Genomic DNA, 18824 nt, shown 5'->3' with positions numbered 1-18824 from the left:
GTAAGAGCTGTCCCGTATGTAAGAATGTACTGAATGTAAAGACACTTCCAGATTTGTTTTTGGTCTTGGTTTTTCTAACTCTAACCCTGATCCTTTTTTGGAGAAGAAATACCCTTGTGTACTTCATCTAATACACAGTACACATGACAATTAAATGCTGTTCTATAATCATATACAAAACACTAATCTATTTGCTTAGTTCAATTTGCCTTCATGTTTTGATTCATTTTATGTGTTTTCATTTATGTATCTTATTTAGTGAAGAATTTTATTTTTTGTAGCAACCATTTCGGAAATACAATTTTCTTACAAGTGAGCACTGCCCCCTGCTGGTGTTTATTGACTATACATGTCATATCTACTTAATATTTTTTCACTGAAAATGCTATATTAATTGCTGGAGACAGTATAATACCACTCGATTTAACATTCCATTGTTAATATAAGATATTCTAAATTGTGCTTAACTGCATTCCAATCGTTGATTAATTACCAAACGAATTGTAAAAACGCTCCCGATTTGACCCATAGACTATGACCATCTCTTTTACTTTTCTCTTAATTTGAATTTATAGCAATGTATTTCTTTTTCAAAATGTTGGTACGTCTGCTTTCTGTTGCTGTATTCATCCACCATAAACCTCGTGACCGCGCGTTTAAAATTTAAGCGTGGCGAGAAAGCCTGTCGTGAACGCGCGCATGAGTCTTGACGTCACTGAGGCGCCCTGGCTCTCCTGAGCCGCTGGTACTGCTGGCAAAACGATGGAAAAATCAGATAGACATCTATCGAATAATTAACATATAATGACGGGGCTTGCAACCGATTTCCAATTGTCAGAGGATTCCGTATTGACGCCGATTTGAGCTCCACCGCACCGGACAACGAGAAAGGTAGTTTGTTTGTAGAGGTTTTCACCGCTGGCTATTGTGTTAGCGAGAAAAAACAGAGGTTCTGGTTGACCACATAGATTAGATGGACTAGCCTTCATATGTCATGGCGAGCTAACGTAAAACGTACATGCATTTGATATGTTTCCTAGCTGATTAAATCTCAAAGAAGGAGATAAGTTATGTGCAGTTCTGAATGGAGAAACACGAAGCCGCTGAGTAGATGTAGAGCAAAATGGATATGGTTTGATGTGGGTGTCTCCATAGCAGACCCTGTACCGTGTTGTTAGGATTGTGCAAAATGCTTTAATACATGATTAAGGTTCAGAATTTGACACCCAATCTAATGAACTTATCATGTCAGGTATCTAGCTTTCTATTTGGCAGACTATTTTTCTTTTTAAATGTGCATTTAGTTTAATGAGCAGGAATATTTTTTTCCCTACTATGTCCACCATGGACAATCCCCTTTTCCCTCCCTAGCTTGTTTTAATCCACAGCGTCAGCATATTGGAAACATGATTTGTAGCCTCAAGATTTGCTCTTCCGACAAAATATACGCAGCTATTTGCTCTTACTATACATACGACCACAATTGTAAGGATAAAGAGAAGTTAACGGTAAAGATGTCAGCCTCTCCTGTTAGCCGGTATGTTAACGTGTCGCTAGCTGCTAGCAAGGCCACGCAGACTACACAGTTAAATGTCTGTAGTGAAAATTCACTTAAAAATATGAAACCGAGCACACAGCAGAGTAGTCAGAGACATTTCCGTAAACAATCCTGCTTTATGTTGTTATGTTATATTCTAGCATTGCGATTAAATAGTCCAACAAGGCTAACATAAGCGTTATGACTTACCAACCACTATAACGTCAGTAAACTTAACCCTTGTTATTAAGGATAAACCTAAAATCAGGGGCCCCCAAATCGTCCCACATCATGTGTCCACATGGCATGTACTGTATAGGCCGATTAGCAAAGACTCCCCATCTGAGAGAAGTTGGTCTTAGACTTGACTTTAAACAGTTGCATAACTGTCTGTACTCCAGGATGGGATCCAGTGAAACCTAAGCACATAGTGGCCATCTGTACTCACTCTCACTTTGCTGTATTTGTAATATTCCACATTGTGTGGAGATTGTAGAGACCCCTTTAATAAAAACTGCAAATCAAACCTGGCTTGTTTGATTTAGGTTGCCAAAACGTTGACGCTGGCTAGTTGGGTCTTTGATAATTTTGTCAATTTAACAAACATTTTTGTCTTATTAATTGATAACATATGCTTTATGTATGCCATTGTCATGCAATTCATAGGGAACACTTGTGTTTTATTCACAGATTGGTGTCACAATTTGAAACACTGGAGAGCTACTGTTGGAAGAAGAAAGTCTGAAGAGCTTCAGACCTATGTTTTAGGATGAACATTGTGTCCACCGCCTCCAGCTGAAGCAGAATCACCACTCCGATTCACAGAATCGGTAAAAGCACCCAATCACACAGTTAGCAAGAATACAGTCACCTGAGGACAGACTTCAGTTTCTCTGTGAGCCCCGTTCTTTTATTTAGCTGAAGATGTACGGTAGTGCCCGCTCTGTTGGCAGAGGGGATGCCAATCATAGTGGAGGAAGAGATGGAGGTGGTACTGGTAATCAGGGATCTGGCCGTTCCCCTCGCCTTCCCCGATCCCCTCGGATGGGACACCGTCGCACCAACAGCACCGGGGGCAGTGGAGGGGGTCCTGGAGGGGCAGGAGGGAAGACGCTTTCCATGGAGAACATCCAGTCCCTCAACGCTGCGTATGCCACCTCAGGACCGATGTACCTGAGTGACAATGAGGTTGCCTTGGCAAGTGAACACATTCCCAAAAGTGGTGGGACAATGACGACCATGGGGAGACAGAGGGTGACATATGGGTCAAGGAGCAGCAACAGTGGGGTTGTAGCCGCTAGCACCCCCAACATTTCCACCTCAGCTCCTGGCGGTGTTGTGCTGCCATCAGGCATGATGGCAGGGGATGCTCTAGCTTTTGGGGACCACCACATGGCCTCCACTGTGCCCCACTCTCTAAGACAGGCTAGAGATAACACCATACTGGACCTGCAGGCCCAACTCAAAGAGGTACATTTGCAGATAAAAATAAATAAAATGTTTTAATAAGGTTGATCTGCTACGTATGACGGACAACATTTACAGTTTTTATGTGCTCTTCCTTTATCCTGCTTTTTAGATTCTGCGTGAGAATGAGATGCTGCGGCGAGAAGTGGAAGTTAAGGAGAGCAAGCTCAGCTCCTCTATGAATTCTATAAAGACCTTCTGGAGCCCAGAATTAAAAAAGGAGCGAGCTCTCAGGAAAGATGAGGTTTCCAAAATCACTGTGTGGAAGGAACAATACCGTGTGATTCAAGATGAAGCACAGGTCAGTGTAACGTGGCATTTATTTGAATATATATGTTTGTCTCAAAACTCTTGTTTCTCTTTTCATGTCAATTCATTTTTTTATCAATCTTAATAGTACCATTAATTTGTCTGGGTGAACATATTTGACTGAAAAATGCATTTTATTCAGACTGTCATCTTTAGTGAAAGTGTGTTTTTCTCTTTCTTCTCTCTCTACATGGGCTAGAGGCAGGATTTTAACATCCAGTTAATCCTCTTATATGCAGCTATATGCTCATGCTTTATAGATGATAGTGGCCGTAGGTCTAATGGCTGCATTAGCATTTCTGTATGTTTTAGAAATTGCTGGATGTAGTGAACAGGATGAAAATGTGGTGAAAGTGCAAATATAAAGCTACGCATATGTATAGTGGTTTAACCACTGTAGCAAATAAGAAACCAAGCAGTACACTACACAGTATAGCACACGCATTCAATTTTAAAATCTGCATTTAACCCATCCTAGTACTAGGAGCAGTGGGCAACTATTGTGTCTGTGCGTGTGTTTCTCTTCGCTGGCTGTGTATCTGAAGAAAGAGATATTGTTTTCTTCTTTGTTTAGGTGTGTCAGCCTGTACACACACACACACACATTTATAATGTAGTTACTCATGTAATGTGATTTTATTTTTTAAAAACATTTTTTAAATAACATTAAGTGATAAAGGCAGAGGCTCTATTTGGAAATCCTAAAGTTTGTTTTGAGAATTCTGCAAATTAAGTGTCATTAAAGAAGAGAAATAGCCTTTGTTTCACTGTGATTCTAATGGTTGGGCAGATCTGTATAATTTCCTGTTTTCACTCCTGCTGAGTCACAGAATCACACTGTGGACTAATTCCCAGTAATGCCCGACTAGCGCAGAGCTAATCAGTGGGTGCTGTAATTTAAAGATGTTTGCTTTCATATGTCAGCCTCAACCTCCCACACTGGCACACATGCAGCAGAAAGCACAGACTCAAAAGCATTTGGCTAATTACAGCTTCAGTTAAACTGCATGCCCTCATTTAATCCTTGTCCAACTGACCGTGCATACATCTGCAACTGTATGCTCAAGTGTGTCATTTTGTATTTCTGATTGCTATGTTTATGTGTGTGCATGTCAAAGCTATCCCCAAATCCCTACTAAATAACATTTATGCCCATCATCTAGTCTAGTAGTGTTTTAACATTTTTTGAAAGAAAAAAGAATCATCACTATTTCTTGCAAAAAACTGCTTATCATATGGGTAAAGAAAATGATATTTATTATAGGATGTTACTGGTGATTTTTCATTTCAGTTATTGGAACAGATAAAAGAGGGATGAGGAGCATCTTAAACAATTGGCTTTGTAAACAGTTTCCCAGTGCTGTGTGCACTCTGCCCTTATGAGTTGTGACTTAGTCTTTGGATCAGTTTAGCTGGTGCATCACATCTCCCATCCTTTGTGCCCCCTCAAACGCCTGACTGTTATATCTACTCAGGCAGAGGGAGTGAGAATATGGGAGTGGAGAAAGGGACAAGGTTTGTGTATGTGTGTGTGTTTTTGTGCGTGTCGGTGCATGTGTCTGACTGTGTGTATGTGGGGGGTGGATCGGTGCAGTCACAGCAGTGAGTCAGCCTTAGTCACGGGGTGGAGAAGGTGATGGAAAGGGAGGGTTGGTGAGAGGAGAGGTGAGAGTATTGGAGGGAAGAGATAGGATGAGGTAAGATAGATGAAAAGTGTGTGAGGAGGAGAATGACAAAGAAAGGAAAGGGAGGGGGCTGGAGGAGGAGGACAGAGAGGAACGAAGGCAGACACTGACTTCTCTCTTTGTTCTGTCGTCTGAAAATGCTTGCAGCTGGTTCAGACCAGAGTGTAACACAGCTTTGTGTCCCTGTCTCACAGCAGCTCTGCCAAGTGTCTGTGGCGTCAGATGCCACAAACAATGCAACACTACACTGGGCTGATTGTGTTTCACCACTTGTATTTCTCCGGGCATGAAACGTAACACTGTTCACAATGCCCGGCTGTTGGGGGTGCATCTGTCAGGCCACTGCAGAATTTTCAGTCATCATTAGAGGCTGCTTTTTAAAATGCTGTAACACAATATTCTGCCAGTATCAATTTCCATACACTGGGATGAGAGCAGCCACTGTGTTGTTCAAATAATTAATAGATGTATCTTACATACCCAGATGATGATCATTTTGTAATAAAGTCTTACAGAAAGAAGAGAATGGAAATGTAAACAAGTGCATGTGTGTCTCCTGTCTGTTTCTAGCATCTCCAGATGACTGTTCAGGCACTCCAGGACGAGCTGAGGATCCAGAGGGACCTGAACCAGTTGCTCCAGCAGGACCCTTCCATCCAAGGCCGGGACCTGTCCCTGTCATCTGAACCTACGGAGGAGAACTATCGGCGGCTACAGGCAGAATACGAGAGGCAGGCCAAAGAGCTCTTCCTCCTTAGAAAGACCCTGGAGGAGATGGAGCTGAGGATTGAGACACAGAAGCAAACCCTGGGGGCCAGAGACGAGTCCATCAAGAAACTTCTGGAGATGCTGCAGAGCAAAGGTCGGGAGAGAAGCTTAAAACAAATTGAGCCTCAATAAAGTATCAACGTATGAATACCTTGGCTTGATGCCAAAGCCAGTGCAGAATTGTGCTACCGAGTCCATGTTCATTAAGCCAATGAATTGAAATGTTTTTACAAAACAGTATTTAAGTCAACACGAAACTAGCAACTCTTCGAAATACTAAGTCTATAGGATTTTCCAGGGCCTTTTGGGTCTCATACGGTTTTGGTCTGAGCCTATCACTTAACGCCATGATGGTTGATATTTGTTTCCCCTAAGCTCCACCCAAGCATTCTCCCCTGCTGGCCAAATATGGGTTTCTGCACTCCATAACTAACCACAGTGCATGGTTTCAACTCAAGGATGCTTTTGAGGCTGGAAATATCTCAGGGCTGAATGCAAAGATCTGTGCATGGATGACTCCCAAACAAATGAAATGGGATGGTTCTTGGTGGCCCAAAGTATCAGACATATCACATTTGAAAAGCCAGTTTCAGTATAAATGTTTTTTTATTTTAGTATCATGTTGGCTGTGGTGTCGTGAATGCCATATAGTTTGAAAAGTAAAAGAAAACCTCAGCTCCTATGTTAGCCTCTGTAAGTTAACTGCGTGGCATTTTGATGCTCATTTTGTCTGTTTGTGCAATTTTTTGTCAGATTCTTCATCATTGTAACCAAGGTGTTATGTAATTGGTCACAGGGCCCTCTGCAAAGGCATCAGAGGAGGACCAGGAGCGGACCAGGAGACTGGCGGATGCAGAGATGCACAGGCATCACCTTGAGAGCTTACTGGACCAGAGAGACAGAGAGATTAATGCACTAAGAGAGGTAATGTACAGTCCAACCATGGGAGATAAAACCTTACATTTCATTAGTATACATAACGTTTTTTGCTCTCATTTTATACTCTGAAACTGCACATAGATGGTTTGTACATGAAATATGTTCCTCTTTATCTGACCAAAAGGAGCTGCACCGTCGATACGAGGGAACCCCTGAGTCCACCAAAACAAAGGCTCTACAGACTGTCATCGACATGAAGGTGAGGGATTAAATGATAAACTGTGTATGGGTGTTTTTTTGTTCGATTTTGTTCACACATATTCATTTTTTGCTTGTGAACTTTTCACTGCAACCCCAGGATGCAAAAATTAATTCAATGGAGCGGGGCCTAAGGGACATGGAGGAGGAATTGCTGATGCTAAAATCCAATGGACTTCTGAGCTGTGAGGAGCGTCAGGAGGAGATGAAGCAGATGGAGGTCTACCGTAGCCACACGAAATTCATGAAGAACAAGGTATAACCCAATACGAGTTGGAGTTCAGTTTGACTTTTGTAATAAGCCTTTCATTTAGATGGAGGATCTTTGCTTTGGATTTTTCAGCATTGAATTCACTCAAAGCTCCAATTGGCTATGGCTAATTTATATCATGTTTTAAAGATGGAGCAGGTGAAACAGGACCTCTCCAGGAAGGACACAGAGATGCTTGGTTTGCAGACCAAGCTAGAGACCCTCGCCAACCAGTTCTCAGACAGCAAGCAGCACATTGAAGTCCTCAAGGAGTCCCTCACTGCCAAAGAGCAGCGAGCTGCCATCTTACAGACAGAGGTACACCAGATCATTACCAATACATTCTTGCCGAGAGGAATATTTGTAAAGTAAGACCACTTGTTAAGGGAGAAGAGAGACATGTTCCTCCTCCTTCTAACTGATAATAAGATAAACAAAAGCTCAGAAGATTCAAAATGTTTTATGCTTTTTGACTGCTTTGTGTTTTGTGAGCATGTCACGGTTATGGTCATTGTTTGTAAGTTGTCTGCCTCTGCTTGACTAGGTGGATGCCTTGCGCCTGCGCTTGGAAGAGAAGGAAACAACTCTTAATAAGAAGAGCAAGCAGATACAAGAAATGTCAGAAGAGAAGGGCACTCTCAACGGGGAGATCCACGACCTGAAGGACATGCTGGAGGTTAAAGAGCGCAAAGTTAATGTGCTTCAGAAGAAGGTGATTTGGACTTATTATTGGACATTTATCATGATTAAATGTACAGTATGTCCTGTGGCTAATTTTTAATGTGATGATTGCTTGTGTTTCCTCTGCAGATTGAGAACCTTCAGGAGCAGCTGAGGGACAAGGAGAAGCAGATGAGCAGTCTGAAGGAGAGAGTCAAGTCTTTGCAGGCAGACACCTCCAACACTGACACTGCTCTCACCACTCTGGAGGAGTCTCTTGCAGAAAAGGTGAGTTTATGTCTGCACAAACCAAGACACTTTAAGTTCAAATTGACGATTGTCCTTTTTTGTTAATTTGTAGCAACACGTCTGATGTTGCTTGGTTTTTGCAAAGGTAACAGAGCATTGTTTTTTTTCTCTACCTCCTCATAGGAGCGCATCATTGAGCGCCTAAAAGAGCAGCGAGACAGAGACGACCGGGAGAAGACGGAGGAGATTGACTCTAACAAGAAGGAGCTGAAAGAGTTGAGGGAGAAGCTGAGCTTACTGCAGGGAGACCTGTCAGACAGAGAGGTGAGAAAAACATACAGGAACACAAGCTCACAAACAGAAACTCTTGTTTACTGTGATCCTATAAATACACTGAAATATACCTAGCTTTTTTTGTCTTACTTGCGATGAGTCAGAGATGCCTGTATTCTATCTAGTGTATTTGCAGTCTCACAGTTCTGTGCTCTGTGTGTTCAATAAGCTGGAACAGGTTAATTTATACCTCTGTGTACGTGCAGACATCTCTGTTGGACCTGAAGGAGCATGCATCATCCCTGGCCTCCTCTGGGCTAAAGAAAGACTCCAGACTCAAGAGTATGGAGATTGCCTTGGAGCAGAAGAGGGAGGAGTTGCTCAAAGTGGAGAATCAGCTCAAGAGGGTGAGTTTCTCAGCTCAACATGATGCTTATAAATATTTACCTACTATGCTAAAGACATGATCTGTTATTTTACCTTTATCTGTGGACGCAGAACTGAATACAACTGCTTTCTAACTGACTTCCCGTCCTTTGTCAGGCTCAAAACGCAACGCTTGAGGCTAAAGCCAACACTGAGCTGGCCGAGCGCATTAAGAACCTCGAACAGGAAGTGGCTCGCCACAAAGAAGATTCTGGGAAGGCCCAGGCTGAGGTGGACCGCCTGCTGGAGATCCTTCGGGAAATGGAGAATGAGAAGAATGACAAGGACAAAAAGATAAATGAGCTGGAGAAGTAGGTGGAAACATGCATCCTTTAAAAAAGGCGACTAAAACTCATGAGCTGCACAGTAGATAATAAATGTTTGTTTAATGTGCAGACAGTTTTGGACTGTTTGCCCTGGAGACAATAGTGTATACTGTGTAATGTGCAGATTGTCTTTAATTGCTCATTTCTGTTAAGCGTCTATGCTGTGCTTTCTGCTGTGTGTTTTCATCCCTGATTGGACTTTTGCCCACTGTTCCTCATGACTGATGCAAGCATTTTATCAATTAGATAGTTTCCCCCAGAACATCAAATCAAAATCATTGGCCATCTTCCATTTTTGCATTTTGCTGATGTGTTAAATGTTATTAGCAGAGCTAATCTAAGGCTGGTAGGTACAGCTATAGTAGTTGACATACGAAAGTCCTCTTGCAATTTCTGTCTAATTCTTGTGTCGCTGAACTCCTCACATAATCCTACAGCTGATGTGTATTAGGGTCCTCATCCTTATTCCTCTTTTCCTTATTGACTCCTCTTCCTGGTCTGTTTTTGTCTTTACTGCTTTCTTGTCTTTAAACCGGAAATCTCTCACTCCACCAGTGTCGCCTCCAGGTTAGTATTTGCTCTTTTCTCTCCTACCTGACCCTGGCATCCTTGAATCCTTTTTCTTTCCACGTTTTCCTCCCCTTCCTCTCTCCACCTCATGTAATGCAGCAAGCAACAGCCCTGTCTTGACATATTGACCTTTTGGTTTTCATTCTTTCTCTTCAGGCCCTCTTTCCCTATTTTATTGTTCTGTCTTTCACCCTTTTTGACTTTTTTGCAAAGCTGTCTCAAATCTTGCCAAAGCAAGTCTTTAAAGCTACACACGTAACATGCACATGCTTTTAGTGAGTATTAAAAAGGGGTAGCTTTTCATTGCTTCTCTTCACATTGGATTCATAAAGGCCTTTTATAGGCAGCCTGAAATTGTGTTAACTAACAATTGGCTACAATCATTACTGATTTATAAAGGCTACATGGAGGACCGTTAATGTGGCAATATATGAGTCAGCAAACTACTATGCTTTCTTTACTTCTGTTGGCTACTGTTATCAGTAAATAAAAAACGCTTCCCTTAATTTACTTGGTACATATACTGTATTTTTACATGTAGGGATGCTCAGATCCATCATTTTCAGTCCCAATACCTGGGCCTTGGGTATTCGCCGTAATCAATTACAGATTTTCTGCCAGTGTAAATACATAGATAAACATGTGCTGAATTGTATTTAAGATATAAATAATGCACCGGCATATAGGCAGCAAAATTAACAGGAATAATAATTGGTGCAAAGCTTTTTAAGGGCAGCAACAAATTGATCCAAACATAAACAATCATTTACCGTGCAAAACAATAGACGAGCTTAAAAAGAGTTACATAGATCGGCCCCTCAGTCAGCAGATATCTGTACTAAGTATACCTAATTTGCACGTACACTTCACTGTCTTTAGTCAGTTAGAATCATACATTACATATATTTATTTTACTTGTACACAACATGTAACTTCTCCTATGTATCCCATGGTGTCCCCTGTAGGCAGATGAAGGACCAGACGAAGAAGGTGGCGTCTCTGAAGCACAAGGAGCAGGTGGAGAAGAGCAGGAACGCTCGACTGGTGGAGGAGGCCAGGAAGAGGGAGGACAATATGTCTGAAAGCTCTCAGCAGGTGAAGGTGAGCACCAGTGCGGTGCGTTCGTATGAACTTTCCATTAGAACAATCAGGGTTTCTTTGCCTGTCCTGAAAGTTTTAAATTCAAGCTTGACATTAACTTAATTAGGATATAAAATTCTGCTTCCGTTGGCCGCAATAGGAAAGTACAAATTCAGACGTGGATTGAGAATACTATGTTAAATATGTGGTTGAAGCCTAAGGGGAGTCCTTATGAGCCCAATTATTGTTGTAAGACATTGAAATTAGGATGAAATGAAAGCTTTAGAATTGTAATGAGAAAAAAATGTTTAGCTGCAATGAAAAGACACCTGTTGTCTAACACAGATATATTCATTGCATTTATTCATTACTATTTTATTGTTCAAAAAGTAATTAGAAGACTTATTTCCATTCAAACATAACATATAACTTTTGAAGTAAATTCAAGTTGGTGAGAGTTGAGCTGAGACCTAAGTTCAGAGACCAACAAACCATAATCTGACCTCGCCCTACTCGTATTGTATAGGACACTCTACGCCAGAAGTCAGATCGCATCGAGGAGCTGGAGGAGGCGCTGAGAGAGAGCGTTCAGATCACCGCAGAGCGAGAGATGGTGCTGGCTCAGGAAGAGGCTGCCAGGTCGCACCAGGAGAAACAGGTACACGACTGGCCCTGAACACACACATCACAAAGCAATATTAATCAACCCAAAGAAACACATTCATGAGCATAAACAAATGTATATACAGATAACATAATCTCCTTCATATACTGAGGTTCTTTCTCCTCATCCTTTTCGCTGCCATTGTGGTGTTTTCTGGTCCTCTCTCCACCTCCCTCCTCTCCTCTGGCCTCCGTCTCTTTCTCAGTTCTTTTATCTTTGCTTGTGGTTTTCTCGTTTTCTCTCTGCTACACACCGCCTCTCAGAAGCACTTACTCAAACCAATGCATGAGTCCAACCTCGCCCACATTAAGTTGTCTAAGATATGAGCCCAGTATGTGTGACCTCCCATCAGTGAGCAACAACACTTCCAGGGGTGGACACAATAACAGCAACACCTCTACAATTCCCTGACCCTGCAATACATGTCTGTGAAGTTTGACCCTTTTTGAAGGAATTTGACTTTCATGTCGTTGGATTGGTGTTGCTGTTTCCAGCCCGTGTAATTTTAATTGTTATTTTGTTTACCTGCTGTTTCTTATTAAACATAGCAATGCTGAATAATTAATTTGGCCCCTACATCAGGAAGCTAATTTATCATTTGGGGATTAACCTTTGCAATCAGTCAATTATATTAAAAATATTACTGATATGAAACGAGGGGACTTTTGGGCCCTTTTTAAAATGAACAACAGGTAAATGAAATTTCTTGCTGTAGTTTAATGGTATAAGTGTTAAAGTAGACCCTAAGTCCCCTCCCTAAATTATGCTGCCTCTTATTAAAGCACTTCTTACTGGAAAGTCACCAGAGCATATTTTCTTTGAATAAAGAACCCTGTGCTTTCAGTGATTTTATTTAGGTAATCTGATTCAATCTATTCATAATGTAATTGTTGTTGTTTGTGTTCCTAGATGGAAGAGCTGCTGGGGGCCATGGAGAAAGTGAAGCAGGAACTGGAGTCCATGAGGGCCAAGCTGTCCTCCACGCAGCAGTCTCTGGGTGAAAAAGAGACCCACCTTTCAACCCTGCGTGCTGAGCGCAGGAAACACTTAGAGGAGGTGCTGGAGATGAAGTAAGACCCATGCACACACACACATACACACAGTAGGGTGGAGAAGACTCTGGAGTATCGATTGTAGCCTTCATCTTGTAAAATGTCATCTTATTCTGGCCTTCCCCAGCTGGCAGCATGATTTTCTGCAATGAATAATAAATGATAATTGAGCTATTTACTCTTGTGGTTAAAGGCCATCATGTTGTTTGTTACCCGCCTCACAGGCAGGAGGCACTGCTGGCTGCCATCAGCGAGAAGGACGCTAACATTGCCCTGCTGGAGTTGTCCTCCTCTAAGAAGAAGAAGACTCAGGATGAGGTGGCTCTGCTGAAACGAGAGAAGGACAGACTGGTGCAACAGCTCAAACAGCAGGTGGGGGGGGGGGCTGCTGGTGTCCACCGTGATTGCACACATAAATGTTATCTCGAAATATCTGTAAAGTGGAATATGTCCACCAGTAGGAATATAGTGCAGGGACTTGGTGTCTCACTGGAATTTATTTTGGAAGGCTTAAACACAGGATGTCAGGGACAGTTTTTCAGCAACAATACTTTGTGTTACACTGCGAAGGATACTGGTCAAATACCATTAAATGAGGTCCCTTGATGATTATTGTGACACACCAACAATATTTAAAGTCCTTTGATGTACACCAACAGACAGTCTCTCACTCTAACAGCAGGCCACTCAAAAAGTAAACTAAAACAGTGGCTCAGTATCTCAAACTCGTTCCTTTTTGGTTCTCTGTAGCTGGCGCCACACAAATCAGAATGTCAACATCTTCTAAATCTTAGTTGGAAGTCAGCATTATTTGCTTGTGGCCAATCTATTTAAAAATAATAGAAACTAGGGAAATTTGTGGAAGATTGGATTGACAATAAAACTGATTTTGAAATTATCTAGGGGAATAATTCTCTGAAAGGTGTATATTAAATGTATTAAACAGACAAGTCACAATTTAGAAAAACCACTTTTGCTGTGAAGATGTGACCTGTCTGGTACATCATAGTGTCACAGCAGGTAAAGCACAATTATAAGTAATAAAATGACTGATACACTTGAATAAAACCATCAGTTATTTTCTTATTGCGAGCCAAATATCTGCTGTGAAAAAGGGCTTTGTCTAACGATTGTTGGTATCGCTGGACTCGATTCCAGTATGTAGCCATGCCCACAGACCTCTGTAATAATACTTTTGAGTTAAAATATTATTATAAGTGAATGCAAGGACTGCTAATATAAAAGAAAACTTTCCATTCCATCTTTTCCTTATATCAAATGGCTCTTCTGCTCTTCATCATGTCACTCAATTTTATTTCTATTTAATCCACAGACTCAGAACAGAATGAAACTGATGGCAGATAACTACGAGGATGACCATCTGAAGACGGCTCCTGACCAGACAAATCACAAACCCTCTCCGGATCAGGTAACCTTACCACCATCTTTATCCTGAACTGCTTTACCAGAGTTTCTCTAAATCATTTGTTGAAAATGTATTGTCTCTTGGTAAGAGTGATGCCTACTGTCTTATTAACTCAAAAAGTATGTTTTCTTCTGTCTTAACTACTCTGTCTTTATATGCACTAACCAAATGTTCCTTTGTAATGCTGCGATTGGCCTACCTTGTGGCTAACAGGATGATGAGGAGGGTATTTGGGCGTAGCCAACCTTTTACCCTCCCCCTCTCTCTCTCTCAGACATTTTATTCAGAAGGGTGAGCTTGTATGTAAAGCCAGACATGTCACACCTCTCTGTGGCATGTTCACTTGTCTTGTATTCATTGTGTTTTCTTTTGATGTATGCCATTCATCTCATAATGTTATTTTTTATCATTGCTTTGTCTTTCTGTGAGGGCACATTTTACTGCGCATCTCGTGCCTTCAACACATGAATCATTGTTTTTTAAGTGGCTTATGGGATTGGGATCAGTGGTGTGTGTGTATATGTGTGTTTGCATGCAGAAGCTGAGAGGATGAGATGATTTTGATCCTGGCTCAGTCTCAAACTAAAGCATCTTAGCTTTGCATGCCATTGCTCTTCACATTTTGACCCACACAAACAGGTGATAGATTGGATAACTGTTTTAACCCTTCATGTAATCAATGATTTGCACTAAACCTACTAATGTAACGATCCATGAATATTGTGAGGATGCGCCCAATAAGGTTTGCTCTAATGTGAAATTGTTTTTTCGTTCATAAGCTTGCATGCACTGATTTCTATTTTTCACTCATTTGTTTGTTTTCACTCAAGTGTGGTCTTGTGCCTTGGACTTTCATCACGTTCAATCATTGAAACCAGGCATAACTCTTCCTTTGTAAAGCTATAATGTGTACTCCAAATGTTTTTATCTTTTACTCTTTATTTTATTTTTTCCCACACTGCCTCACTCTCTTCCTTTTGGTCCCACCCTGCAGATGATACCCCCTCTTCTAGCCCTGTCCCAGAACCGCAGTAAGCTCAAGCTCTACATCGCCCACCTCACGGACCTGTGCCATGACCGGGATCCCAGCATCCTCAGCCAGCTCGCACCGCCCCCTCACTACCATCATAACGACCCCGAAGACTGGGAGGAGGAGCTCCAGAAGATGAGTGTGGAACAGGTAGCGGAGGAACTCTTTTGCTCTCCTCTATTCATGCAATAATTGTCATTTTATTAAAGAATACATATCATTCAAGATTTTAATTGAGTGAAAAACATCAGCATTTGTTTAACTTGTGAATGTATCGTGATTTATATGTATAGGCCTGTTTACAACACAAATGGAGTGAACAAATACACAAAATAAACAACTAGTGCTGCAATTAAACTCAAGGAAATGAAATGATCGTATGGATAATGTTTCAATTAAAGGCACAGCTTGATTGAAAGGGGGCATATTTAAAATAATCAAGATTTTGATTTGTAATTTGTTTCAATCATTTTACTTATTCCTGATGTTATAAATTGGATAAAGTTGATATATCTACATATTTTTTAAAAACTCAGTAAATGTGTGAATGGCTCCTGTTACTATTTTAATTACATGATGCAGCTCTTAGTGAAAAACTGTCCTCCCTAGGCTAGATTCATCAGTTGATATGTTCATTGAGATTTTTATTTTATTTACTTCAAACATTCTTAAATGTGTTTCATCTGTTTGTTGATTGAAAGTGTGGTTACAAGAAACTAAACAGTGCTTTTTCCCCTCTAGTTGGAGCGCGAGCTGGAGGTGTGTGAGAAGGAGAGCGGAGAGCTGCAGGAATATGCCAACTCTGTCCTGCAACAGATCGCAGACTACTGCCCCGACATCCTGGAGCAGGTGGTTAATGCCTTGGAAGAGTCATGCTGACCACTCTGACCTCAGGCACCAGCCGGATGACCTCTGGTCTTCACGTAATCTGTAGCTGAGCCCAGGTGCCCCTACCTCCGCTGAACCAGGCTCCTGGAAGGATGAGAGAAAAGCTAGCGCATTATCTCAACCGCTGAGCTTTTTCTTCCTCGCTCCCCTTGTCCACCCTGGAACAAACTTTCACATCTACAAATTGCTTTCCTGTCTCATGTGTCTCTCTGTCAGACCTGTAAAATCAAATGAGTGATGTTCACAAAATGTTGTCAAATATGGCACTTTGAGCAAATATCAGATTACACACTGCAAACGGGGGACTTTTTGATGATGAATGGTGGGAAAGACACTACACACCTAATTCTATATCAGGCAAGACCAACATACTGGGGGTTTGTAGAAAAAGCTAAAAGCTCACCGTATGCATTTGTGAACGCGCCAAAATTTGATTATCACTTGTAGTATAATAACAAAAATATTGCACACCTGTTAGTCTGGGACAGGTACGTTGGGAGAGAAAGGATATCCGATGAAAGAAGCAAACCTCCGCACAAAGTCTCGGAGCATACTGCCAACCTTCCTCTCCCTAGACGTTGTCATTCACTGCAGGAACTGCTAGATAAAGCACAGTTACCTCACCCACAGCTATCTCAGTCTTTCACCCTTTAAACTCCTCTTGCATATTTTTAGGTAAGAGTATTCCTCACATGGGGCAGGAAAGCACTTTTTGTCTTAGAAACAGGGAGCTGCTACATCAAGAGGGGAGCAGCGAGGAGCTCAGTTCAGTGGGTGACTCATGGAGCCATGTAGATGCTTAGTTTGTATTGCAGTCAGTGTTCGCTAACTAGTAGGTTGGAGACACTAGTTAGAAGTACAGCTACTGGTGGCTGAACATCTCAACACTTAGGAAATGCCACTTTTTAACCAAATATAAATTCAGCATGTTCTCCAAATGTTTCCTCTCCCAGCTTGGAGCTGTTATTGTAGCCAGGATTAAGAGGTAGGTACGTTTTACTGTGTAGGCTGTGGCTGGGTCACTGGCATGAGAGGGGATTAAGCCTGACCTTTGACATAGATCAAAGGCCAGCTTTCAGTTACACTATGTTGTGAAATAAAATGAGAGGGAAAGGGGGGGAAACAAAAAAAAGCTTTTACTCTCTGAGATGTATTAATTATTAGATGGTTTTGCACACAACGTCCACTTGTTTATGAGGTATGCAATGTTTCTTTTGAGAACGTTCTAGTGGCCTTGGAGCATGCACAGAGATCATTACTGGACCTAATGCAGGGATAATAGTCCTCTGTAATATTGGTGCTAAGGCATGATGTAAGAACTTGTGATCTGATCCACTGATCATTCAGTCTCATCCAAAGTTTCTATAGATGTTACTTAAAGCCCACCTGTTCTTTAGTTTGTAGACTGAATCACTGAAGAATACAAGCAATGCCCCCTTTTCTTGTATTTTTCAGATCACTTTCAAGTGCAAGTGATGCCTCCTTTTTATTGTATTTTTTGAAATATTCAGGGCCGAGGTTTTTAATTACCAAGTGCATCTACATTTACAGGAAATGAAAGTCACTTTCAGCATATTTTGACTTTTTAGATCGTTGTAAATAACGTGATATTTAACACGTACAGTGACTGAATAAAGGTAATTAAGTGGAAGGTGTTGTGCATTCTTTAAAAAAATCTAAAGTTAAAAGCAGTGCAGTTGTCTTTTGTGTCTAATTTTGTCTTCAGGACAAAATGTGTGCGTTGTGACAGTACTGCCATAACTGGGAAAAGTCATGTTCTATAGAGATATAAATATATATATATATATAAATATAATACATCTATATAAAAATGTTTACTGTATGGATATGCATTGAATGTTTGCACAGAATCTTGAGAGCAAGCTGCTCTGAACAAAATGACTGTCGAGTTAGTGTCCTCAGCAGAGACTGAGGAAAGAAGTGTCAAAAAATCTTGTGTCAAAAAAATGTGTGAACTACAAATGTTTTCAAACCGTGACTGTGTGATGGGAGAGTACTTTTCTTGCATTTTCTATCTGTCATTTTTATATATTTTCACCATATGGTGATGTAAATGTACTACCCTGAGATTCCAGTGTTGTCTTTTCTTCTTACCTGTTATGTCAGCAGTTTTTGTTGGTTGATGTCAAAGGCAGACTTTGCCTGATAAATCAAAATGAGTCTCCAACCATCATGACCCTCCTTCTGTTATAACATAAACATAATGAGGCAATACAAAATCTGGAAGCTTTCTAACGGCTTCCTGTGTACGTTGGGATTTAAAGATGCATTTGGTTGGACTAACTGGGTTTCACTTTAAAAAAACCATCCATTGCTTTTGAATGATGTTAGTTGGATCCTTGTTTTTGTATGTCTTGTCTGTCAAACATCTAGTCTGAATTTTTTAACCCTTACCTTTCACCACTGGGTTAAATTTTGTTAGTTTGATTCCCCTTATTTTGGCCTGTGTCCCTGCCCTTGCCTTAATGTCTTGTCATCTCTTTTTCTCGACTCTTTATTGAGGAACACAGAGCTGATTAAAGGGGCTTCTGTCAAATTCATGGTATTTGTTTCTTTTGCATTTGTATAAGAAATGTACTGCCTTCTGTCTGTTTGTGTTAAGAATCAAACTGTAAAAAGGAAGCAAAACAGACATGTTTGTGAGTTATTTGGATTTTGTATGTATGTAAATAAATAAATTATAAGCCTTGGTTTCTTGCAATTGTGTTTTTTTCAATGATGGGCACCACTGTATATATGACATGTACTGTGAGCTCAATTCCGGTATGTGAATATTCTTTTAACCCTTCAAAAACAAGAATAATTCATTTACAGCTCTGTGAAATGATTGACAATCATATTTATCACATTTCACTCTAGATTTCGAATAACGGTAGCCTTTTTGTGATACAAATACAAACCAAAAGGGCAATCTTTGGTTAACTGTGTGCATAACAAACTTAAAGAAAACCTTGCTATTAAGACGTGTTTTACAGCAGCAGTGAAGGTGAAGCCCTAAACTGCACA

The 18824-nt window shown here is 40.9% G+C and overlaps 1 protein-coding gene across 3 annotated transcripts; it reads left to right on the top strand.

Annotated features, from left to right (window-relative positions):
• The first annotated feature begins 700 nt into the window (after nt 1–700).
• Nucleotides 701–18508, top strand: LOC134878160 (ELKS/Rab6-interacting/CAST family member 1-like). Of its 3 annotated transcripts, XR_010167658.1 has the most exons (21): nt 701–891; nt 2228–3007; nt 3117–3305; nt 5569–5860; nt 6563–6690; nt 6830–6904; nt 7004–7159; nt 7304–7471; nt 7698–7865; nt 7964–8101; nt 8246–8386; nt 8602–8742; nt 8879–9072; nt 10623–10758; nt 11264–11395; nt 12311–12471; nt 12678–12825; nt 13787–13882; nt 14093–14170; nt 14874–15059; nt 15651–15694. XR_010167658.1 is itself a non-coding variant. In XM_063904030.1 (20 exons), the coding sequence occupies exons 2-20, from the start codon at nt 2462–2464 to the stop codon at nt 15786–15788; spliced, it is 3327 nt and encodes a 1108-aa protein (XP_063760100.1). In that variant the 5' UTR covers nt 701–891; nt 2228–2461; the 3' UTR covers nt 15789–18508. The 3 variants fall into 3 exon arrangements, 2 of the variants coding, with proteins under 2 accessions (XP_063760100.1, XP_063760092.1); XM_063904030.1 differs by lacking the exon at nt 14093–14170 and having other exon boundaries at nt 10623–10752; nt 15651–18508; XM_063904022.1 differs by lacking the exon at nt 14093–14170 and having other exon boundaries at nt 15651–18508.
• The last annotated feature ends 316 nt before the right edge of the window (nt 18509–18824 follow it).

Source organism: Eleginops maclovinus, chromosome 2, assembly GCF_036324505.1.
Source record: "Eleginops maclovinus isolate JMC-PN-2008 ecotype Puerto Natales chromosome 2, JC_Emac_rtc_rv5, whole genome shotgun sequence".
In the NCBI taxonomy this organism is placed as follows: Eukaryota; Metazoa; Chordata; class Actinopteri; order Perciformes; family Eleginopidae; genus Eleginops; species Eleginops maclovinus.
This window is presented reverse-complemented; position numbering and strand designations above follow the sequence as displayed.